The 25820-nt window shown below is 46.0% G+C and overlaps 1 protein-coding gene across 1 annotated transcript in view; it reads right to left on the bottom strand.

Annotated features, from left to right (window-relative positions):
• PHF12 (PHD finger protein 12) overlaps positions 1-25814 on the bottom strand; it is a 32147-nt gene extending 6333 nt beyond the window's left edge. The window contains exons 1-11 of the mRNA XM_057372009.1: positions 25654-25814; positions 25154-25335; positions 10940-11012; positions 9000-9387; positions 8332-8452; positions 7244-7376; positions 6382-6546; positions 5631-5792; positions 3747-4563; positions 1597-1719; positions 110-253 (exon numbers count right to left, since the gene is read on the bottom strand). Of these exons, the coding sequence (XP_057227992.1) occupies positions 110-253; positions 1597-1719; positions 3747-4563; positions 5631-5792; positions 6382-6546; positions 7244-7376; positions 8332-8452; positions 9000-9387; positions 10940-11012; positions 25154-25335; positions 25654-25719 (2374 nt within the window). The 5' untranslated portion in view covers positions 25720-25814. The remainder of the gene's footprint in view (positions 1-109; positions 254-1596; positions 1720-3746; positions 4564-5630; positions 5793-6381; positions 6547-7243; positions 7377-8331; positions 8453-8999; positions 9388-10939; positions 11013-25153; positions 25336-25653) is intronic.
• Between the last annotated feature and the right edge of the window lie 6 nt (positions 25815-25820).

Genomic DNA, 25820 nt, shown 5'->3' with positions numbered 1-25820 from the left:
AGGCAGCATCAGATACCAGAAAACGAAGGAAATCTCCTTCAAGGAATAGACAAGGGAGTGCCAAAATCTGTGGCTCARCATAACCCACCCATTCTAGGGCTGCTCTTACCTTCAATGTGGTTTTCCACAGGAGATTGCTGATGGGAATTGACACTGCTCGCTAGAGACTGAGCTTTGGGAGGAAAGAGCTGATGTATTCTCTGCAAGGCCAGAAACTTGATCAGCTGCTCATCCAGCATATTTATCTCAATCTCTGTTAATAAACAAAAAGCAATTAGTAAGTTATTCAGGGAAAGGGTCCAATCTGAGCTGCAGTGGATTTAATTGTCCCACTTTCAAACCTGCTGTTTGCTTCAACGGCAAAGACTTGACTGACTCTGCAATATCAAGACTTTTACAAAGGTGAGCTGTTACTTCACATTATGTCTTGAGAGCAGTGTGAGGAGAGTGCCAGCCATGGCTGGAGAACTACAACCGAGGCAGCAAGCAGAAGTTTGGGGGAACTAGGGTTGATAAAAGCAGAAAAATCTGCTGTTTTGGTTCAGAATCAACAGGTCAGCAGAGGTAGCCACTGCACCTCTTTGGGCAGCATGTTGGGTCCTTCCTCTGAAGCTTTGTAACCCGGTTAGAAAATCCAGCCCTGTGTCACAGAGGCCTCTAACCACCTTTGAAGCTGCTGCAGGCTCATGATTGAGTCATTTCCCCATAGCAGGGTCAATTAAACCAAACAGGGCAACTCATTATTAATGAGCTTTAAAGCAGATCTTCTGATAACTCTGAAGTGTTTATATTTGTAAAGCCCTACAGAGGTCTGCTTTCTTGCAGCAAGGAGGCTGGGCAACCTCTTCTTCCAGGAGCTTTCTCCACACCAACAATAGTAAAAATGTAAAGGAGAGGAGGAAGAGCTGTAACAGCCTTTCCCAATAGCAGAGGGCAGGCTGGGCACTTGGGGATCAYCCAAGAAAAGAGGGTCACACTGGCAATGCTAGAAAGGCTGCTCTTCAGATTTCAGATGTAGGAGTCACCTCTGGTAACAGCCTGGCTGTGCTACTGACAATTGGTGCTCAGCAACCTCCTCCTGAAGGCACTTTGCTAACGTTTGGCATCTCTTGCCAAGTACAACAAAAGGAAATAAAAACCAGGCCAGTCTAGGAGACTGACAGAAGCAGAAATAAATTATAAAATTAGCAGACCCACTGGAGCATYATCACTCAGGTGACTGCTCTACTAYAAGATCTATTACTGCTGGACTTTACATCTGCCAGCAGCAGCTCTGGATTGCAGCTAGCACCACAACATGGCAGGGCTGCAGGTTTCTGCATGTGAATTCCACCTGGAAAGCAGCCCAGTTGTGATCCTTCCCCAGAAAAGCTTCAGGCAGAAACACTTCATTGGCCTTGCTGCCTTGGCAACACTGGGAGCAGGGAAGCATGTGACATATTTAAGGTAATGCACACCCAGCCCCTCCCTCACCTGACTGCAACCCTTCTTTATCTCTGGAACTTTTCCTCAAGCAGAGATGGAATGCTTTAGGGAATGCTTTAGGGAAGCAAACACAAAGGGCTAGCAGAGACTGGTGATGGATTAAATACTCACCCCCGTCCATAAACGCTTTCAGGGAACTGGTGAAGTCCAACATAGCTGCAGAATTTGAAGTGAGTGATGAGGGTAGAGTTAAAGCGCTTCCTATGGATAAGGTGCTGGGACTGACCTTACCATCTACAGAGAGAGATGGTGGAGAGAAGAGATGTCACTGTGACGTTCACCAGACATGCACCCAGCCCTCGGGCTGCCCTTGGCTGCCAAGCTGCTCCAAATGACTCATTTTGCTCATAGTCATGCTTTGAAAAAGGCCTGAACTAGAGGCCAGGAGCTTCCTTCCTCCTGCTCACAGAAAGGCTTGTGTGCCTCCAACACAGAGCCAAACGTGGCTTCTGCCTTGTCTCCAGCTGCTGSAGGAATTCTTAACCTATACATTTAATCTCCTGCTCCCTGTGGTGACACTGGAAAGACGAGCACCAACTCCCCAGGAGCTTGAAGAATTTACTAAACCAAACAGACATTTGCCAAGTGGATCGTTTAGGTCTGAACAGGCATAATAAAGCACAGCTGCCCAATTTTTATTTCTACCCTCTTATAAAGTCTGGGGTGCACATCCTTGTCCAGAAGGATGGTAACAGTCATAAGCAGATTTTATTATTTACAAAATAAAATCCTCCTGCTTTGGCAGTGGCTATGCAGCTGAAAGAGGCAGTGGCAACTGCCAGGAAACAAAATCCCTGTAATGTGTTGTCAATACCAGATCTTCYTGAGTTGGTTTGCTTGTAACTACTGAAATTAATGGCAAAAAAACGTCATGAGCAATTTGCATTTTTGTACTCGACAACAAAATTTGTGCACCATAATTTTTGTTATGAATATATCTATCCATCGTGTTAGATGGAAAATTTAAATGTTTACACTTCCCCAAGAGACACTGCAGCAAGTAATGATTTTGTAGAACACAAGCTTTGCACCAGAGGCAATTATTTAACATCTTAAGTAACTGCAAAATTATGTAGGGTTTGCAGCGCTCTTCAAACCACAAGCAAAAAGTTTTCTATAATATGGTCTCACTTCCTCTACCAGAATTTCTCCCAGCCTTGCATTTCTAAGCAGGGCATGGTCAAACCAGCAGCCTCAAGAGTAACCAAGTTTATTCAGGAGGAGGCCAAGTACCCTGAGGACTGCTTCCAAAGGCGCGGCAAAGCTTAAAAGTTACTCACTGAGGAATTTGAGAAAGGATTATGAAAAGATGTTGCCCTGTTGCTTTGCAACCACCAGACGGACCTGAGCCACTCCATGCAAAACTGACACTGAGCAGGTTGGAACTGCATGAGAAGTGACACACAGCTCTGTCACATGCTTTTCAGTCACTGCTGACACTCAGCTGCACAAAGGGTATGCTAGTTTGAGGATTGAGCTGGTGTGGGGAGAGGGAAAAGGAAGAGAATGCCAYATGTGAAAGTTTATTCTAGCAAAACTTGAGTAAAGTGGGCAGTTACTCTGACTTCAGCAGGTATCAACATCTTTAACTTAATGTTTCTACACWGAAAAATGGATATTTATTATATACCTTGCTATTATTTAGCAAGTTCTTTGGGTACAACTCAGGATCCCCGGCATATCCAAGTCCGTAACAACCCTATATCAAACCAACAGATCCCGAGCAGACTACAACTCCCCAAACCCACATTTCTCCACCATCAAGGCCGTACAGCTGAAGGCTCCAASAACACCTGCAGTAGGGGACACAACCAACCACTGCCTGGACAGTTCCTCTGGATTAGGTCCCAGRGAGCTGCTCTTCTGAGAAGGACTGATTACCTTGCAATCCAAATGGCCATTTGAAACAAACCAGTGATTTTACAGCAGCGCTGGGGTTTTAAAGCAGCAGTTGTTGAAACAGCGAGGCAGCAGCCAAGTGATATAAAACTACTGTTGCTTTCCAGAATTCAACTGACCTACTATCCTGCTTGTCAGGATAGAGTTCCTCTCTCAAGTATAGGCAGCCAGCAAAAATACATCCCATGGCTCCCATAAAGGGGCCTAAGACAGAGGAGACCTGAAAAACTTCTGCTGGCTCTCCACAGAAAGCCCAATTCTCCATTAATTGAGGCCACACTACTACAGCCTTGAGGTTCTGAGCGAGGTTTAAYCTGAGCTTTTCTCAGCCCCAGGGCCAAGGTCAGCGGTTCAGCACGTACCTGAAGGTGGTGCTGGTGAACAGAATCTGTTTGTGGACCCAACAGCAGAGATCCCATCTCCTGCAGCCTGGGGAGGGGTGAGAGCCCGGGTGGCACTGAGCGGGGAGCCCCCGGCCCGCAGCTCAGCCGTGAGTGGTGGCCCGATCTGCGTCTGCACATTCTTCCTTTGCAAAGTGCTGGTGGTCTCCAGGCTGGCACAGGAGCTCGATATGGACGTAGGCAAACTCGTGACCGGTGCAGAACCCCTTTGTGCACAAGAAACGGGTCCTGCTACGTTCTCTGTTTTGACAATGGTTCCAATGGTGTGATTCAGAAGTCCACAACTCGCTGGGGGTGTGAGAGGCCGAGGCCACGTTTGCCGATGAGACAAAACAGGTATTGTGTTCCCAGACCCCATGAGCCTCTGGGAGTCAGTCAACTGTGCTGAGGATTCGGATGAAACACCATAGAAATGAGGCCCGTTCACTTTAATGTCAGAGGCTGTTGGCCCATTCGAAGTCCCGCAAGAAGACACCTTCTTGGATTTATCTATACAAGAGCTGCAGTTAACATCTTCCTGTGACAAAGTCTGCTGGGATTGCGAGGAGCTCAAGGAATTCTGGGTGGTAATCCCTGAGGTGCAGGATGACATGGAATAGAGGGAAGGTGTGGGTGCCTTGTCAGCTGCCTGGTAAGGGTTGGCGAGTGAGCCGTCTGCCACAATAACAGGCTTAATATCAGCCTTCTCTGTTTGTTCAGAGTCCCAAAGCGAAGTCATCTGCTTAGCAGATAAATGTTTCAATATGCTGCACTGGAGCGCAACAACACTACAGAGCCACTGGAAGGAAGAACAAAAGTGCAGGTTAGCTCTGGAGGGAGCAGGGCTTCAAACCTCTACAGTTACTCCACTGTTCACCCAGCTTGAGGAAATCCAGCTGCTGACTGCTCAGATACAGCCTGGMACTACAGCATCTGCTCTGGGAGCTTGTCTACAATGAGGAGAGAATTTTGTCCGGAGGTACAAAAGTGCAATCAAAATTATGTRCTGTTCATCTCCATGCTGGGGACAGGACAGAGAGGGGCTGAGTTTAAATGAGGGAGAAGGCAGCACTTCCTCACTCCCAAACTCCTCCATCTCTTCACTTGTTAAGTGCTGCAACTCTTCAGCTGGTTACAAACACACTTTTCATTAATTTGGGCTTCGAGCCAAACACAATCCTCCAGTTTACTCTATACCATGTTGGAATGAAATGCTGCTCTACTTCAGCTGTAGGGAGTGGAAAGCTAGGGTGGAGAGCACTTTCTTTTYCCACAAAGTGGAGGAAGACCAAAAGATTTATTCAAAGGTTTAAGCTCCATGGTGGATSTGCACCTGCCACGTAGGAGAGCCCTGTCTGAGCTAACAGAAGGACTTAATTCTTGACTGTTTGCAATGGCTTCACACTGTGGAAGCTGGCCAGGAGTTTCAYACAAGATTTAAACATGCATTTGACCTTGATTTAGACGTCCAATTCCATCCGCAATAAAAAGCRACCCAGAAATGGGACGTTAACTTATAAATAAACGTGTCAGAGAGCAGCCTTACATAATCAAAGTGCAAAGTATTTCCCCTCAGCCACGAAATAAAGATGACGTCTAGATAGAAGGCCCTCGACTCCACTCTTAAGGCCAGAGGACTATTTCACCACTTCCCTGAAGTGTCAAATGAGGAATTTTACATCTCACCTGGAAAGTCAAAGTGAAGTTTTAATAGGCAAGGGTGTCAGAGACAAGACAAGCTATCACCTTCACACGTGATATCCAGATTGGTTTCCTAGACAACTGCTYCATCATGACTTAAATGGAAAGGGATCTTTGTACCAAAGCAACCACACACACAGAGTCCAAGCATTTGACTTCATTTACCTCCTGTTGTTCTGTCTGGCTGGCTAAGTGCTCAGTGTTCAAAAGGTGCTTCTGCAAGGGTTCCTCAGGGATCCCGTTACAGATCAGCTCGCCATCTCTAATTGCTGCAGGCGCGAGTAACGGGGGTGGAAGCCGGTATTGGGACTTTATAGCATCAGGAACCTACATAGTGGAGAAAGAAGATCACACATGAGAACAATTATTCCAGAATGACTAGTTACAAGTGCCTGATCAGCACTAAACTTCATGTTTGTTGCTTTCTCACCCAAAGGAACCCTGSAGATAGAGCATTAGAAGTATCAAGGACTGAATACTTTAAATTSATGTAGCCATGCTGAAATTAATAGGTTTTAGTCCCTTGGGTYAGGCATGACTTTGGTACAACGTGGTGGCCACAGCATAAGAGAAATCATGAAAAAAAAAAGCCAAGGGAAGCCTGTATGGCAGTTTCTGGGCATTATGGCAGCAAATAGCTCCAAATCTGACTGTAGGGCCATGTTCAGGTTTTGTGTTGTACCTTTTATGCTTGTGCTAGATTTAAATGTTTACTTCTAACAATCGAGCCTTGCAGCTGAAGGAAAGAGATCTTCTTAAATCCTGCAGGCAGTGACTACTGACTCCCAGATCTCTCACCAACACAGTCACTCAGACCTCATCTTCTTCCTCCTGCCCCAAGGAGTATGCTGGTTTCCCTTCCAAACTAAAATACATATACAGGGATTCTCACCCACTACTACTTATTTACACATACCTTCAGACCTTTCCTCTTCACTGACTGAAGAACTCTGCGATTCGGAGGATGTTTCTTATGGATTCGGTTTAAGAAATCCACTTTGACAACGTGCTGAGATATGGTGTCCTGGAACCGGTCAAATACTCGGCACCGATTACTCAGGGTCAAGTTCTTCTGGTTCAGCTGGGTGATCAGATAATGCCACAGGAGTTAGGGATCTGCAGGTCACTCTAAGGCACCCTAAGACTTTCATAATGCCTCGTAGCACTGGCAGTACAGCATCAGCTCAGCTTTAGACTACTTGTTTCCTGCAGCACTAACCATTTCTGTTAAAGGGCACTTTGCTGGAGATGAATACAAAAGCATTTAGAGCCCAACTAAGCAGCATCAATGCTCTCAGAAGCAGTTTKTCTGGGCAAAAGCTCTTTGTTTCAGCCCCCTGTTTCCTGAGTATTTAAGTCTCAAGTACACTGCTTTTCCAAAAATGAAAACTCCCTCTTGGAATCAAAGTTTTTTGGGTTAAGCATGCAAAGAATTACTTCCCCTGTTTGTAGCACTGTGCTGCTTTGTTCCCAGTTCTGGAAGCTGATCTAGAYCTTAAAGAGTCCAGTCAAAAACTAGACAAGCTGTCAGTGAGCCACAATCTGAGCTGTCAGCTTCAGTTACAGGAAGGAGTTCCCCCATCTTTATATCTTATTGCAGAGAGCAGCATCATATTCCTTTGGAGGGTGCGTTGCTTGCAGCAGGAGCTTTACAAGCGTTACAGGGAGCAATAAGAGCTCAGGAGCTGTTTTACATTTGTTGTGCTTTGTCCKTTAATGGACCTGCCAGGTTCCACTCCAGCATCCGGTTACCATACTGCAATCATAGTCCTGCTTACCACCACGTGTTCTATGTGATTTGGGCACATCCATCTACCCAGAGGCATGGCAGTAAGCGGTGGCTCCAGACAATCCATGTGGAACAGGAGTGGGCAATAATCACACTGGATTAGAGGTGCCACTCTGCAACTCCTGCAAAGAAAGAGCCAAATCTTATTCCCAATACAAGGTATAAATAGAACACTCAGGCAAGCTTGGATAACCACTTCAGTTTATCCCCTACACTGTTGTTTGCACCGAGAACTAGGATTTCTGATTTGTAACTTGATCTATATGGACTTTCTTCAAGAGCCACTCAAGGCAAAAGCCTTCATTTGAAGCAAAATTCAGAGATCAAARGGAAATCTCAGATTTAGGTAATTACAAGTTTCCTTAGAGGAATCATGTGTGACGTTGGGAYGTATACATCAACACAGTGTTATCAGAACAAGTCTCAAACTCCGGAAAAACAACGACATCTGAATCCCCAGGCTTCTTTAAAAGAAGTCATTGAACAATGACGAAGTCATCAGTTGTTCTCCTCAAAAGCCCACCTGAGTCTCCATCCCATTTCCAGAAACTTACTCTGACTGGGTTCTTGAAATAATGGTTTCATTTCCAYTGACATTTTGAATTGGGACTGATCTACGCATTTTTTTATGCAGCTACAAAACCCATCAGTATTTTGTACTGGTTTTCAGATTTACAATTTCAGCACAATATTCCTATTTGCCTTGGGCTTATAAATCTCTCAGTAGATTTCTATTTCCTAAAGGTCACCTCCTCACACACTTCCTTCACAAACCATAAACAAGCATCTCCATTTACTAAACCAGCATCACTTTCAAATATTTCTTTGCAGAAAAACACTGAAGACAAGATGGCTTTATCTTGTCAATCTTCAGGCTACATTTMAGAACCCTTTACAACTGGACCACCTGCTGTGGTTAAACATCTTTTACTTAGCAAAGGTGAATATTCCCCGATTTGTTTAGAGAATTTTAAGTAATGATGGAGGATGGAAAAGTTATCTATATTTTTGAGCAAGAAGTTTGCTCCTGTGAAAGCTGCAGCTACACTRAACAGCTTCCCTGGAAGAGACAAATACCTGTTGCATGTGAAGCAGACCTTCACCGGCAAGGGAACCAAACCATTGTGGTCTAACTCGTGTTGTGCTTTCTTGACATTCTTTCCTGTGGTTTCTTCCTTTCTCCTCCTCTTACTAGTACCTGAAAAGGAAATTTTTAACAGCTTTGGGTTATCCACATAGCAGAGATTTGCTTTCTGGTAGACATACATAATCATCTCAGACAGAAAAAAATCAAAGATTGCTACTTAAGGAACCTCTATCAATCACTAAATCTAGCTTTAAGTGACCCAAACTGTCTTTAAAGGCTGATATATTTCATACTTAGTAATTTCAGTGACATCCTATACATTTAATCACTACTTTGTTGCTAYATTATTGCATCACAAATCAAAAATCAAGTATTTGGACAAATTTTTTTTCCATATTGATGATCTAGACCAAGGTGAGAACAACAAGCATCTATCACAAGTCATGGTGAGCATGGTGTGTAGTTGCAGAGTCCCACACCTCAGATTTGAAAGGCATCTGCTGTTGGGCAGCTGGCAGAGAACCAGGGGTACCCTCTGCTTTCACAAGMAAGACCACTGGAGCCACAACTACCACTGAATCAAGGGGGAAAAGAGGAAAGATGGCAGCAGGCTGCAACTGCAGGCATCTTCCCCAACACCAGCCAAGCCACCGCTCACCTGGAAGTGCTGTGGTGCAGGTCAGTTCATTCGGCAGCTGGAACTGCGTTGGGTTCCTTTCCATGGCAGCAGCAATAAGAAGCTCAAAGGGTCGCTTCAGCTGGGGCTGCCCACAGTCCATTTCTGCAATGGCAGAGTCATCATCCACGTCAATTATGTCCTCATCGACATCATTCTGTTCTGAGTTGGGGGTCTCGGTGCTGGCATTGGATGTGGGAGTGCCAGGCCGGCTYGCTCTCCTTTCCAAGATCCTGGCATGCGCATTAGCCCTGATGCTGCTGCCAGACCTGTCCAACAGGTCTGCGTCACTGGTGGGGGAGGTGGTCCTTTTCCCAGATTTGTCCACCAATCCATTTACCTGCCCCAGCTCTTTCTTCTGTTCTCGCTTCTGCACGACATGAATAGGCAGGCTTATCATGGAGGCCACAAACAAAGCACATCAACCTTGATAAATATGTGATTGAAGACAAACAGCATCTGAAAACACTCGAGCCACTCACTACAACTTCCCCCTTGAAGTCATTAGAACCTCAACCATGAACAGTCAGATGGCAGCTAAGGTACAGGTGACAGAACAGCTGAAGAAAACCAAGCATGGGGAAGAACATTACCATGTGTCTCTCCTTTCAGGGTAGCTGTGCTTGAGTCCAGATCAGGGCATTTCATAGCATCTAGTCCTAACCACTTGACAAATCAGACCGTTTACTTTGCTACCAACACTGAGAAACTCCACAGCACACTGTTCATCATTGATGCAGTCTACTAACCCTGGCACTGCATACAAACTCGTGATGGGCTGAGAAGGTCAGCTTGAGAATACCAGCACAATATACAAACAACACTGCTATCTCCTGATGACAGGAATMTTGTTCAAGGTGCAGCAGAGGAAAACTATAACATTGCCATCAGCACAAGATCCATTTGGAACAGGAAGGGGTGATGCATGGCCTAGGATGGGCAACTGTGCACTGCTCCAGTGCCTGACAGCATCACCYGTATGGAAGAACCAATCTACTCCATCACTAATACAGTCTGCAARGGCAGGGAAGTGTTTTGAGGCAGTTTTGAATATAGAAAAGTTGGGAATCTTTTCCTTTCCTCTCTCTTTTTACTTTATTATTTGGTTTTCSATTTGTGACCTTCATTTTTATTGTTGGCAGATGGCTGAACAGTACCCTGGAAACATAACAAGGCAATCACTTCAGGAACAAAAGGCTGAGCACACAGTTTTCTTCCAATCTGTTTTGGGTGTCACTTCAGGGGAACAGTTGCTAGATAGCTTGGTGCAGTTTCTAAACCCTCTGCTACGCAGCCTTACGTGGTCACAGCAATAAGATGTTTACATTGTGCAAGACAGCTTCCTGGAGAAAGAGCATCAAGGCAAAAAAAAGCTAAAATCTTGCCCAATCATCGCCTCCCCATCCTGTTCAACAGCCCAGGAAATCATAACTCACTGTGATTTCACCCTCTGCTGATGTACAACTGCTGTAAAGTCACACTTCTAAAAAACAGGTATTAACCAGAATCACAGCCCTGATGGCAAAGCTGCATTTACGTGACGCCCACTCTGCCTGTAGACAGCTCACCTCCTCGAGCAGGGGAGCCATCCCATTTCCTCTGTGCCTCAGCTCTCCCTCCTTTCCAGAAATTGGGGGAAGGAAAACAGTTCAAAAGGCATAGATTGACAAGAAGGTAYYAGRAACTTCAGTTTTAGCTCCTAGTAGTGAGGTTAAATAGCGTGAGGGTCTCACCAAGACCCCTTGRGTTTCTTTAAGCCCATTCCTAACAAAGCCCTTTKCAAATGTGAGCAGAAAGAGCAGCTCTGGTTAAGTACATGTCTAAGTACACATGAAGGGGAGAGGCAGGTATAAACCACAGGATTCAGGTTTCAAATGGCCAGTTGGAAGGGCAGGGACTGTGTCTGTTTTGAGAGGCTTTACCTTGCGGCGCACGGTGCAGCGGTGGCACATCCACTCTCCCGGAGGCAGCATCTCCTCACTGAGCGGAGGGTTGCTACAAGAGAAACACAAAGCAAAGCTTTACTGTTATTTACTGTCATTTCTGGAACTCTTCTCACGTACACACAGCCTGAGTCAGGGCAGCTCTGCAGTTCCGCTCCCAGGCACTTCCTTTTATTTATGGTGAGGCTCCCTGGATTCGGTCCCCATACATCCACTTAGCCAGACACCTCCAAGAAGCCAGTCTTCCATGACACCCATCTCAGCTCCACGGTTTCAGAGCACTCTCAGACTTGAACAGCAAAGATAAATGGAAGATTCACTGGTGTGCCACACACATCCCTTCCCCCAATACCACACCTCCTTAAATAACTTGATTTCTCCATGTGAGACCACACAGATTCCCGTGCAGCAAGCACAGTCATACATTCAGGCACTTCCATCCCTTGGATTTGCAGTGAGTCCAACTGAACAAGCTGCCATGAAGTCTACCCACCACCTCCCATGTACTCCATCCCTGGGCACACTTACTTAATGGTGGAAACCACCTTCTATCTTAAGACAACCCAAATATTCCTAAAAGTGTCACCATATACAGCTTGCCTTGGCTATGAAGCACAGGATACATCCTACTCACATGGATCTGCACTTACTATAAAAGCTGTATCACAGTGAAATGACATTCTCATTTAATGCTAGAAATAAACCAAAGCAAATTAGACGAAGGAGTAAGGAGGACTATTTTGAGAAACACTTTTCCTCAGTAAAAGGCAGAGCAGCATATGTTGGATGATACACTTTCCTTACAGATCCTACTACTAACTCAAGTACTTTCCAACACCTCTTCATCATTAAGATTTGTTATTCGAGCAAACTGCTGACTGTGTCAGGAAAAATGTACCTGCTGGCAAAAACTGGCCATTTACCAYGCAGTGGGGCTTAAGACAATGCTTTTAAAGTTCTCCTGACTTTAGCTAGGGGCAGCTGCATAGCAAGTCTACTCTCTTGTGCTGAACATTCAGATGTGCTATTGCAGGATCTGGAAGCTCCATTTCCCWCTGTCTGGGAAACAGATTTCAAGGATCCAGTGGGACTGACTGGTTTACAAAGGGATCAGGAATACAGTAGCTTATAAGACTGGCCCAAGAAAGCCACACAAGCATGGGAAGCTAGACAATGGCTCATGGCAGGAGATTCTTTACTGTTTATTGCACCTACAAATGTCAACCCAAATCGAGTTAAGCTTTCCAGTCTCCAACCCTGACAAGCCAGAGAAGATAAGATACATATTTGCTGGCCAGGAAGAGCTGTGCTTTGCAGCAAAGGGAGAGGCTGTCTTCCTCGAGAATCTTGCTTCTAGCACAGGGAAATGGCACAGGATCCCAGCCCAGGMTCCCAAGCCTGAACTGTAAAAACAAACACACTTCCTTTGTTTAAACAGAGTCCCGGAGAGTCTTGCCCCGAGCTCGCCCGTGTGCCAGCGACAGCCTCCGCAGGTACTGCAGCCATCCGGGGTCACACTCGCTCTTGCAACACTGTGCCTGCAAGACTGAGGGAAGAACACAGCAAGAACCAAGCTGGTAATAACCTCAGCATTTCTGGTGTCAGGCTCTGGGGAATTCAGTAGAGCCAACACATCTGGCAGCCATTTTGAGGAGGAGTGCAGGGTTTCAGAGGCCTCCGTGTTCCAGGCGCTCCAGAAACGCAGCGCTCTGCATATATGCACTGACATACCTGCAGCTTATGTTTCTCATTTCCTGGAGSGCTTGGATGAACAAGAGATCAGGCTCTAGATGAGAGCACCAAAGCCTCCACTACTGGCTGCTTCACCTCAAATGCTTGGATGAAGCAGTAACTCCCTCCTGCCCYAAACCAACCTTTTGCTAACAGAAGCAGGGAAGGGGGGTGGAAGGAGAAGAGTAACAAATGATCCCCGTGTGCTTGCTGCAGCATAAATCCATGCTGAATCCTAAGGTGGATCCTGCAACAGCTCAGGTTTTACTCCTGCTAGAAACAGAGCTCTTAGATCTGCAGCTACAGCAAGCACGGTTCATCTGGCCCATTCCCCTCTCCCCTCCCAACACCCCAGGGGAAAAAAACCACAGACTTTGATTTGTTCCTYGTGAAATTTCACCCTCTGAAGCTCCTGATGAGCGTGCCTGAACTGCTGGGAACACGTCTGCCCCATTCCTACGCGCRCCGTGCCAGGGATCCACGCGCTGCCAGATGCCTCCGGTTATTTGTTTTAACTGTTACCTCAATCTTACGCATTTTACAATGAAACAATTAATACTAAGGTGAACCTTGAGAGATGCCTGGAAGAGTCAGAACAGGCTTCTTTGCAAGTGTGTGTGTTATTGTCCCATTTGCTGTGTTTGAACCATGAAATCCTACATMCACCGTACTATTAAAGAAGCATTTTAATGAATGCTGCTACCCAAAGGYCTGTGGAAGGAGGGGAAAAGATTCGTTTCAGAGCAGCAGCAAGGTTTTAGCACTCAGACAAGCCTCCTGAGGTTTTCTGCTCACTGTCAGGGCCTAGCTGYGATAGCAACTGTATTAAAAGACTGATTCTGCCTCTCCTGGTTAATGAACTGTTCATCAAGGCAGCTCACCATGCTAACAAAGACTGATGAAGGCTGCTCCTGCACTGCTGGCCTCGCAGCAAGCAGAGAGCATTGCCTGGGTCTCAGCAGAAAGCYGGGGAAGCGCTAAAGAACGCTGTTTTAATTGACTAGGTATGACCACATTCTTCAACCTTTTACTGTAAGCATAAAAGAAACTGATTTTTAAATCTRAGCAAGATACTTGATCTTCATAAGCAAGGTAAAAATTAGCACTTTGGCAGGAGCACCACAGCCCTTTTCTCCCTATCTTTCATGGGTTCATTAGCATGCACAGCTCCAGCCGCCAGTGTTTGCTGCCAACAGGACCTGGAATTGTACAGCTCCCACTTTATCTTCGGTTACAACACATCTCCTTTCAACTACACACCAGTCAGTTGCGCTTTTCAGTACAATTTCACTAACCCTTCATTTCTGAAAGTTTCCCTTTCTGTCATCACAGACAAGAGTGGTGGCCACCGCTGTTTACCTGAGGGGGTTGGCGTGACCCAAATCAAACCTGAACAGCAATATGTGTTTCTGCATTTAAGACAAAGACAGCCCTGAAAAACATAGGCTGACTTACAAACACCTGGAAGACCAGCTCATACAAAGCCTCTGAAAACTAAAGGAGATGTTTATCACTGCCTAGCCAAAAAACACTACACTGACTACAGAATCACCTGCCATATATTATCAGTCTCATGGCTTTTTCTAAAAAAGTTTAGTATCTCCTGAAATTAGTATCAGATGTGTTGTCAAGCATTGCTCAGCCRCGGTCGGAAGGCAATGCTATATCCCTTAAATAAAACTTAAATGGCTATGACAAAATAAAAAAAATCTTCAAGAGCGTATTAGGAGTTTTTATCAAGCAAACAATAGCATGAAGCCACTTAGCTTTTCAATTTCACACTCTGGGGCTCTCGTACATCAGATGCCTGTTGTCAAGTYTAAATCCCATAATTACTCCTCACTTTGCTGACCTCAATAAATAGGTAAACAAGCGCTCCAAGGAATGGCACCTTCTCCAATACAAACTGGGCCGTAGCTCTCAAAGGAACCAGTTATAAGCAGACCTGAGGTTATTTACACACTGMATTCCTGGCTATCTTGCGTCAAAGGCACGTTGACACTACTTTTGGACCCACCAGGATACAGCCAGCTACCAGCTGGGATAATGGTGGCAGGAAAACAAACCAGTGCCTGGTGAAGCTTTCTTCAACAACTTGTCTTTCACATCAGTTGTTTTCAACAATCAGACTTAAATATTATTTTCTGTGCGGGAGGAAAACAATAACACCATGAAAAAACACAGGCAAACATATTTTTCCTTCCCARGAAACGTAATTAACTGACCAAGACTCAATGACAGGCTGATAATGAAGGATRCTAGATAGGTTTGCCAGTTAAGAGGAGAAACCTTTTGGCTCTTCTTGGGACTCCTATTTATTCCTATGATGGATAGAGCTACAGCTGTTCTACCAGCTTCATAAAGAACAAGGCTCCCTGGCTTCCTACAGCAGGGCCTCAATGGCAGCTAAAACAAACCAGGAAACCAACCTCACTGTCAGGGCATTACAAGAGCCCCATTGAGAAACAGGGAAAGTTGCATCATTTACAAATTCAGCTCTTTGGAACATTTTTACTGCGCCCAAGTTACACACTTCTGCTCACAGCTGCTCCCAAACCCGGCTGGAGGAGGACACCTGGAACCCTGAGCCTCTACCTTAGACAGAATAAAACCACACCAAACAAACCAACAGCTGCAGCCTGCGGCGAGTACCTCCCCACTGCAACTCCCTTACTCCCTTCCTCTTGTACTCTTGCATCAACACAGAGCTTCTGAGGAAAAAAAGTCAAATTCTAATTACCTTAGAGGTGGTTATTAGGAATACTAACATCTCCCTCCTTTTCTCCACTAGTGTCAGGATTATTCCTCAAATTATTCAGTGAAGTYTCCAAGTTCTGCTCATTAACATGGATAAATTGCGACACTTAGCTGTAGCTATACAAGAACAATGTTCCTGAAGAAGCTATAGATTTCTCAAGCACCAATGCAGAGACCACCAAACTTCAAGATAAGCCCAGCATAATTTTTGTTTCTTACTGACCTCTAAACATRACCTGACCACATTAAAACTAACAGTTTCAGCAACTTCTTGGCCTCAATTAGGCTCACATTATTTATAAGTTATACCTATTTTAAGCCAGCAACACAATTCACATTAACCACAGAGCATAACTCACTRTACTTCTACTTGTGGTGCAACAACTCCTGAGGGAACCTGTGAAAAAAGCTTGACAGCAGCCAGCATAACTTTGTTTACACTGCAGTGAAAGTCTTGAGCGTGCACATAAGAAATTCTAAATTAGTAACATCCAGCAAGGACTCCTGGACACCACCAAACAGGTCAGGACATGATTATTTTGGCTGCCACTATGTGAGGAAGGGAACCAAAATGACCGTTTCACAGGTCACCAGTTATCCCATCATCTGGAACGTTGCATCTGCTTAGCATGCATCTTTCCAACAGCATGGCCAGAGCCGGAAATAAGGGTTTGGCAACAGACAGAAAACAGATTCAGGATTCAAACACCATGATATGGGCAGACAATGAGGAACAAGATGCATGCAAGGGAAAAATAAAGGTATACGAACATCATCTGTCTGCATGATGCTACAAGAGTGGAGAAAGACTTGAACTCTTAAAGATTTAAGTAGCAGCATTGCTGGGTGTGCCAGATCCCAAAATTTCCTTGACTCTATGTTTATTTTTACCATCTAGACCTGCCAGTGTCCAACATTTCAAGGGCTTGGCCAGCAGCACCAGCCTCTGGCAGCAGCATCACTGTGCTCCTAGGAACCAGGTACCATTTCATGAGTGCATCATAAATTTTGTAAGTATTCTGTGAATTTCAGTACCAGTGAACTTGTTTACTTGAATCCTTCATCAAACCACTCCRGATACTCTCATCCTGGGAATAGAACCTCATGGAAGCAGGTGTTTATCTACCTTACCTCAGCTCCCTTCCTGCCTTCACTGGGGGTTCTGCCTCCTCTCTGTGCCCTCATGTGCAGGCAGTCCTGAGGTTCACGGGGTATCAGGAAAATTTCCTCCAAAGGCATGAAGCAGAACTTTTTTGCCTTCAACCTGACAAGCAGGAGGGTCCAATAAACTGGATAAGCTGCATGTAAACATGTGATCACCTGATGTAATTAGTTACTTCTATTTATAGAAGGAACCTGGCCCACAGAGACCATTCCCTAGACAACCTGTTAGTTATTACCCTCATTAATGTCCACCTGACAAAAAATTAAAGCATGTATTGTATTTTAAGATGTTAAATTTCCACATATATGTAAACACAAATATACTTAAATATAAATAAATATGCATTAAGAAGTATATAATACCATCATTACCTCAGTGAGGTTTTTTGGTTATTATTTTTAATTAGTTTGACTGGTTATGAACTCTGATATTTGAGACTTACTTGCCTAGGGAACCATCCAACTTTGTATTTATAAGCAGAAACCATGGAAGTCAATAGGAAGAATTGTTGACTTTGAAAAATGTGGGTCAGACACAGAAATTCAGACATTCTGCACATCCTGACTCCTGTTTCTTTCCCAGGCATCACTCATGCCTGTGCTGCAGACAATAGTAACAATAGCCTGAATTCAATGTCCAGGTTCATTATTAAGTGTTCAGGTCTTTATAGCACCATCTTCTTAACAGATTAGAAGTCATCTTCTCAAAGCAGGATGACACATAGGGCAGCATCAGGGAAAAGAAAGGAGGCTGAGGAACAACACAGCCCTGGTGAGAAGCACTTCATCCAATTTTGTCTTTAAAGAACAATAAATGAAGAGACATCTCTGGTGGGAAAAAAATAATCAAAACACGGGTCTGAGAGGTTTCTGAGAAGTGAACACATTCAGCCCCAGCCATACCGAACGTGTTCAAAGGAGACAGRGGTGAAAGGACAGCAGCAGTAAGATGGAAAAAAGGAAAGCAGCACATCAGAAGAGGATGAAGGGCAGACCCATAAAAGCAAAAGCATGAATYTGTCTTCACACAGGCACAAGTGAAGTATAATTCTGACATCTACATGTGGACTAGGCTTTCCCAAGAACGCTGGGGAAGAGAGAATAAAGAGCAGGGACAGAAATATCCACAAAAAAAAACCAAAAAAAAAAACCACCTCTTAGAGCAGGGCATACATTCTTTTCTGCCTTTTCCAGATCACCTTCATATCTTGCTCCTGTTGCTATTCTAGACAGAGATCACTGGGAAGTTCACATGATGCCGTGCCCAAAGTCAGAGGCTGTACAGGCAGGTGTTTCACACCAATCACCAGCGCTTGCCAGAAATTCAGCATGGGGTTTTCAGCCTGCTAAATTGTATCCTCAGGCCAGTGCTTTCTGCAGGGTTCAAAGTCGGTAATCTCCAGCTCCATCTAGTTTGCTTCCAGTGATCGTGCAGAGCAGACGTCAGCAGAAATGGGTTAGAGTCGGGTTCAGGCACTCGATTCCCCCCAGCTGGCTGAGATGCTCTTTGCCTTTTGTGCTCAAGATCTGATACACCAACAGGAAGAATGATTTATGCAACTTTTTATTTTTTCTTTTCCTCATTTTTGGCTATAGAGAGCATCCACTCCATACCTAAAAAGGTATGTGATTGCATTACAACCGGTATCTGTCAACCCCTTTATTAAAGGGAAGCTACAACACTATTTTTACTCAGCTTACAGAGTTACTGGATACTGCAGTGTTCCTTCGAGGAAGCTGGGCAGACATCTAGTGAGCAGTGGAGCTGGAGACAGCATAAATCGATTACTATAAGAAGGAAAAGCCAGCTCTGACAATCTGTGTCACAAAAATCACAAGTCTAGCCAGTAACCTGACGTGGCAAGATGCTTTTTGCTTACACTCACTTCTTTCATACCCCTGTAACAAAGCCATGTTATATCCCCAGATACATTTGCATTTTCACAAGTCCAAGAGAACTTCCTGACTGGTTTAAAAAAACAAAACGGGTACATCCTTCTCACATGATTTATATTCCAACAGACAGCACTTCCTAAATATTCAGACTCTCACACTTGCTTTCAGGGAAATACACCTCTTTCCTACGCTGGAAGCAACTGCTTCCTTTCTTCACAGCAGATTCCTGCTTTTTGTTACTGACTCAAGGATTAAGAAAGGCTGCAGAGCACAGGAAAAAACTCAAGAACCTGACACGTACCAGTGAGTCAGTCTAGCAATGAAAGCAGTTTAACATACACTGGTGCGGGTCAATAAACGGAAGAATTTATGTTAGTGTTGAAAAACTCTTTCAGTATCGATGCTACAACTGAAATCTCAAATTGACTCTGTYTTACACAGGGAAACACCGGAGCTCTGCTCTCCTGGAGGTGTTCCTCACACCACAACAGCAGCACCTACAACCCAAAACCCACCCTTTTTAGGGAAGAAAGAATAAGGACCAAACACGCTTTTTCTAAAAATACACATTTCTATCTGACAACTGCACAGAGGCACTCCCCACCGAGGGTGTCCTTCACACTCATGGTAAGAGAAGCACAGCCGGATGTCAGACATGCCAATTACCACTGCTTCCCTTTTACTACCCCACCTAAAACAACAGCGAGAAATGGAGAGAGAGAGAAGAATTATGAGCTTTATAAGATCTTGTGTAATAAACACAGTAGTCCTCCATTCCCAACTATCAGATCTGCTGGCGGCAGTACAATCTTAACAACACTGAGCTTGTATGTGATAAAAAGACATAAGGCGAGTTAAAAGAAGGTGAATATATTTACAAGATAGTGCCAAGATCTCCATAACAAACAGTCATTAGCAGATTAGTATTATGAATCTAATCCAATTAAGAATTTCCTTTGCAAATGCCTGGAGGAGCTGGAATTCCTCTGGGAAGACCTTTCCATGTTGTGAAAGGCTCCCGTGAGTCATGCCTGCAGGCTGACATACCAGGAAAGACCAGCTCTGGAGCAGCAGGAACAAAGCTGAACCCCACCTCGAAGCAAACCACTGCAGCCTCCTGCTCCCTCAACTCAAAAATGGACCCCACAGCAGCACAAAAAAAAGGACTTCTCAGTTCCACAAGTCATGGTCAACAAAAAWCTGGCACTTTCCTAAGCCAAGGTACTAAACCACAGAGAATTTTCCTTGTTCACAATCTCCCACTGTGCCCTTTTAAATAGCTTTGGAACAATGCAGGCGTTTGATGTAACACCAGTCCATGCAGCAGCCATGTCTGAAGGCAAAGCCAAAGTTAAGCAGTTAAACATCCCCCTCCTCGACTTCGAATCCTTGACTTTAGAATCCCAAAACCTTGCTCCTTCTGCTCCACACTGATTTTGGGAACTGCAGCAGAGACCCATGGCGCAATCCAAATCCCCAATTCTTRCCCACACTGCAAAATCTGCTCACGCTCAGTTCAACACGAGCAACATCCACACACACACAGGTGAGAGCGGTGGTTTGCAAGTCACCCAACCACGAGTTCATCAGATTCTTACTGTGAATGATTTGCTGAAGCCCTCAGCTGAAGTCCATAGATTTAGGCTGACCTTATCTGCCTTTGCACAGAGAGATTTAGGACAAAATAAGGAAAGTGAAAAATCTCATTGGTACAACTTTGCTGAGCAGAGCTGCCAAGACTGATCATGTTACCACATYTGCAGGCACACGCGCAGTGACCCTCCTCTCCCAGAAACCCGTCCAGGGCAATCACTTCCTCCTGCCTCAGGATCCAGGCTGGGCTGGCCCTAAGGCTCCCAAAATATCAGAACCAGAGATACATAAAAACAAAACTTGAGGTTTTTTTAAAAGCACATACTTAAACCAGTATTGTTTTAACAAAGTATCGGTTAGGATAGATACATTTAAATGTTGGGAACAGAACAGCTTACTCTGACCTTCAATATGCAATTACATAAACATTAAAGGAGGGGTTTGCCAGTCATTTAATGTAAAAAAACCCCACACAAACAGAATGCCTCATAATAAACTTTCTGCACTTAAAATGACAAGCTTCTTTGAATCTGTGATGTAATTTGATGTACTGAAACCCTGTTCCTAGCCACTATTAGGAAGGAAGTTTTCCTCTCCAGCACCTCCCTGGACATCATGCTACTCTTTTTTGCAGGAGATGCCTCAGACCATTCTCAGATTCACCTGAACTACCCGAAGGCAGCCCAAGCAGACCATTAAGGGAAGGATTAACCGAAACAACAGACTGGCCATTGTTTTACTCCCCTCACAGACTGCATATTCATGTAAAAACCCAAAGCTAGAGCAAATGCTAAAGATAAAGCAGGGCATTTTAGAGTGAATAAGGTGGGGAAATAGTCCTACCAGCCAAAAACAGCTTTTTTCCATTCTTTGTTCGAAGCACTGAAACAATGTGACTCATAGAAAATACCCAAAACTCTGGTTCAGCTTCCTCTGCTGCTCTTTGCAGCTCTGTTACTCCTGTTCTTCGACACCAGCACTTGGGTGAAGACTGCCAAATCGGAGGGGAAATGAGCCAAACRCTGCAAATATAAACACGAGGAGGTGTTGCAAAAAGTTTGATGGAGGYAGAAGGCCCCGGTATGGACACAACACACTTCTCCCAGTGCAGCAGTGAGGAGCCCCGGCTAGGAGGAACCTTTTTGCTGGGCAGTGCCACAAAACTGGTACTGTCTGTTTACGTAACTGGTCAGCTTTAGGGGACTGAGGTCACTCTGCCATGCCAGCAGAGCTGCACAGCCAGCGGCGTGAGAKTTTACAAGAGGGACTTGAACCGCAGCATTCAGTGAGGTTTGTGCTTTTGGGCTCCTCCAACCAGAAACTCGGGCAGGGAGACTTTWAAAAAAACARAAAGAGAGAGAAAAAAAACAAACACAAAACTGTTCTGTGTTGGTTCTCCCTCCTGTTGTCACTCCCCTCCCCCAGCTTGTTAACTAAACTTTTCCTCTCCCGGGGATCTTTCTAATCCTTCATAATGAATTTGCAACATCAGTCACTTTGCAAACCCGCTTCAATGTGAATCAAGTTTACTACAAGCTCAAGAAAACACAGGGAATTCTAACAATCACATTGCCAGGAGGAGGATATAAATGGGAAAGAATAGAAGTAGCACTGGAAAATTGGTTTTCAATCATGTAAAGAAGGAGCGTGCACCATCCCTGGGGGCCTGGGCTAAGGCAGAACATCAGGATGGAAATGCACTCTGCACTGTTACCCAAAGCAGCAGATTATGGGCTAACAGCAGAACCAAACACYAACTTCAGAACTAAAAATCCCACGTTCTGTTTTCAAGAATTACAAGGGACCCTGAAAACCTCTCTCTGTAAATTGAAACCTGACGAGAGTCACCTGACTGTGATATTAATCCAAGTATGTTGAAACGAAGTATCTGGCAGGGATTTCACACTTTCCTGTATCCCTCCCACCAGGCCAGTTTATCTGCAGCCAGGCTGGAATCCTCCCGACCCCTGGACTCCCACAGCACTTATAGCAGCTTTACTTCAAACTAGTGATTCCAAAACGAAGTTGTGGGAAGAGCTGACACCCCAACAGATGAAATGGGAAGTCATTTCCACCCACATTAATTCAGAAGAGCAGGCATTCCACGGGGTACCAACAAAACTTGTTATTTACCACCTCAGATGTGTAATACTATCGGACTCGGAAAGTTTTGGGAGTTTTGGCCAAGTGCCTTCTGWTTTCCACAGAGSACAACGGGTTTAAGTGCTAAACTRAAGTTAARGCAAGCTGCTCWAGTTTGAGGGTCACACACAAACCTWGCAAAGCCAACTTTCTCACTACAGGCTTAAACAACGTGATACACAAGAACCTTCTCTACATAGGAAGTAGCAACACCAGTCCCTGGGAAGCTGAGCTGGGTTGGTCTCCAGCTGACTGCATGACTTGTGCCAATCATACCCCCGAAAATCCTTTTCTTTTATCATATGGTCTCTCCTAATACAGCTTTAATCAACTGATCACAAACCCTAGACCAATTAAAAGCTACTTTTTAATTTTTGTTATGCTAYACTGATAATAAATTCAACCTGGTACTAAAGCTTACAATAAATATTCAGAGAACAGGTAATCTGTCGACACAAATCAGTTAAGAGTGCCCCAGCAGTGCTATTCAAATGACTTAAACCAAGCCTTGCATTACAGCTGCTATTCTTTAAATAAAAAAAGGAGGCAGAAAGGAAGTTGCAAGTGTTGCCTTTATGCCTAAGTTTATATCCAGAACGGAAGTTTACTTTAAGCAAGATGTAGGAGGTAAAGGGAAGACACACAAAAACACAACCTGAGCATCCCTTTGAGACAACCTGGTTCACCTGAAGGCCATGGCCAAGGGTCCAACAAAAGTCCAGAAGGAAGGAGGCTAAATCAGGCCTAAGCTGGAGGCCTTTAGATGAAGCCTTTCCACACTGTGCCACCTCCCACAGCAGGATCTGGGCTACTGTCAAAGGAATTGCTTGAGAAACCCCAGCAGAGGCAACAAAAGGAATGAAAGAGAGTATTTAGAATTACCCCTTTTATTTCTGTTCCGAACAGTGACTAGTTAGCCAAAGATAYATATTTTTCTACATAATCCTTTTCTATAAAATTTTTATATAATTATAATSCAACTAACTCAGATGCAGCGAAAGCTTTACAGGTATCTGATTTACCCGATTGTTTCCCACTCGCTAACTACAAAACACCCGCCAAATCAAGCCATGAAATGCAGGCATGCACAAAGTGATCTCATTTATTAACTAGGATTCAGAGTCAACCAGATCACTCTACAGCCTTAATCACAGCTCTTCCATTCCAAAATGTGAAGTTTTAGCCATCGCTCCAGCCTTGCTAAGAGAGGACTCAGGATATGTTCGGCTACATCCACAAGCAACTACGCCCGGCAGAAGGAAAAAACCACTCTTAAATTAAAGCTCATCAAGGACACTGGATGAAAAATAATGATAATTACTATCCTCCTAGTAAATATTAGAGGCTCTGCACTAGCACCAGTAGCACTTCCTCAGGGTAGGAGGGATGATGTCATGGCTGCATGCTACAGCATTGTTGGGTTTGCCTGGCTACACGCTGCTAACGGGACACTCCCTACAGAACTGTGACCGCACTCTCAGCTTCCCTGCTATCAGCAACCAGTTTAATAAGTGTTCAGAGACCCTCAATTAGCACAGAAACACAGAATAGCCAGCAAGCAAATGAAAATCAGAAAAAAAAACCCCAAAAAACAAGAGAGTGGAAAAAAAAAAGCGCAGAGGAGACAGCTGTAACAGGGTGGCAAACAAAGCTCCAAAGCATGAAAGAGAGAAAGGAATGTGGTTAAAAAATCTCCCCTAAGGAAGAATACTCTGTACTCCCAAGCTCCAGCTGTTTGACTTGCCCCACTCCCTCCTCCACTCCATTATCCACTCTGGCTGTGCTAATTTAACACAAACCGCCCGCCTGTGTCAACTGTTGAAAGGAGGGATTTCGGCAAAGCGGCCTCGGATGCATCCAAGCTCCGGGTGCAGAAAAAGGAAAAACTTTGGGGCGGAAAGTTGAGGTGCCTTTGGTGTGGTGTTGCTTTGTGCCGGGAGAGCTTGGGAAGCTGTGAGGGAAGGCAGCAAGAGCCCATCCTGCTGCAGCCTCCGGCACCTCGAGCTCTGCCACTGCTCCTACACGCACCTCGACTCCCAGCCGGCAGCCAGATTTGCATGCAGAAAGCTCTGCCTTCATCAACAAAGCCAYACAACTCCCAGCAAGAGCACCTGACAGCCCCCCAATTCATGGCAGACACCCCCATGAATGAGACAAGCAGGTCGGAAGAGCAAGGAGGAAGGGAAAAAAGGAGGGAAAGGAATAAACCCGGCCAACGTTAAAGTCTGGAGGCCTGGATTTCCAYGGGGAATGTATTTTCAGGTTTGAGATACTGTGGGGAGCGCTGCAAGGGTTTGGAAGTCATATATGCAGCCAAAATGGCGCTGAGAATAAAAATATAATTTAAAGGAAGGTCGCCATATTGTAAACAGTGAGGCAGGGAGACACAGAGACAGCAACCTCCATTATTCCCAGCAGCTGCAGCAGCACGGAAGCGCTGGGAACGTCAGGCCTGGTGCGGAGATGCCACCAGGGCTTTCCCCTCTCCTGCCAGGGYCCTCCGGAGGGTCCCCCCAAAGCCAGGCACCCTCGGAGAGGGGTGAGGAGGGGAAGTTTCCCGCTGGAGGGAGGGGGGAGGAAGGCCGGGCAGGGGCAGCACCAAAGCAGCCAGGCCGCGCAGCCAGCGGCCTCGCTCCTCCTCCAGGCCTCTCGCCYGCTGCTCAGCACAAAAAGAAAAGAGGAGGGTGGACCCCTAACCCCCGCAGAAAGCAGCGAGGGGAGGGTTCACTTCGGCCGCTGTGGATTAGTCTCAGGGGGGATGGAGCCGAGTGGGGTTTGCACCTCCTTTTTGTTCCTGCCTGCTACACCCGGYCCCACGTCCTCCCCCTCCCCGGGACCTAACGGGAAGCGGGAGCGGCCGGAGGGAAGGTGCTCTGGGCAGATCCGGAGGGAGAGAGCGCCAAGCCTTACCAGCACTGGAGGTGGAAAGCGGCGGGGCAGTGATCGCAGCACAGCAGATCCCCTCCTTCCTTGCAGCTATCGCAGCTATCGTGGTTAGTGGCCCTGCCACTTCGCCTGGGCTCCTTCTCGGGCCTCCTGCTCTTCTTCTCCCCATCTTCGCTCTTGGGGGGAGCCAGGAGGGCCTGGATTTGCTGCACATGCACACACAGACAGAGCGGGCTCTGAGGGGCTGCGCGGACCCTGACCCAGCGCCCTTCTCCCCGTGCCCGCCGGGAGGACAGCGGCCCCGGGCCCTCCGGGAGGGGATCGGGGGGGCGACAGAGCCCCGGCCGAGCCCGCCCCGCCCGCCCCGTGTCCGGCAGGGCCTCTCCGGGGGCCGGGCGAGCTGCCTCCGTCCCTCCGCACTTCCTTGTAAGGCCACGGGGCTCCGGGGTGGGGGGGGTCCCTCGCCATCTTGCAGCCCCATTGCCTCCCCGGTCCGGCCTCCCCCGCCGCGTCCCGGGCCTCACCTCCATCAGCCCCCCGGAGGTGTCCAGGTCGTAGACGATCGTCTTGGTCTCCATCTTCTCCCACATTCATCCAGCCCGGGAGCGGCCCCGAGAGCCCCCCCCGGCGAGAGGGAGCGAGGCGGGGACGTGCAGCGGCCCCTCAGCGGCGGCTCCGCGTCGAGGCGGCG

This window comes from Malurus melanocephalus, unplaced genomic scaffold (genome assembly GCF_030028575.1).
Source record: "Malurus melanocephalus ecotype Western Australia unplaced genomic scaffold, MMel_1.1 scaffold_162, whole genome shotgun sequence".
Taxonomy (NCBI): domain Eukaryota; kingdom Metazoa; phylum Chordata; class Aves; order Passeriformes; family Maluridae; genus Malurus; species Malurus melanocephalus.
The sequence above is the reverse complement of the archived record's forward strand: the minus strand, read 5'-3'. Positions and strand labels throughout refer to the sequence as shown.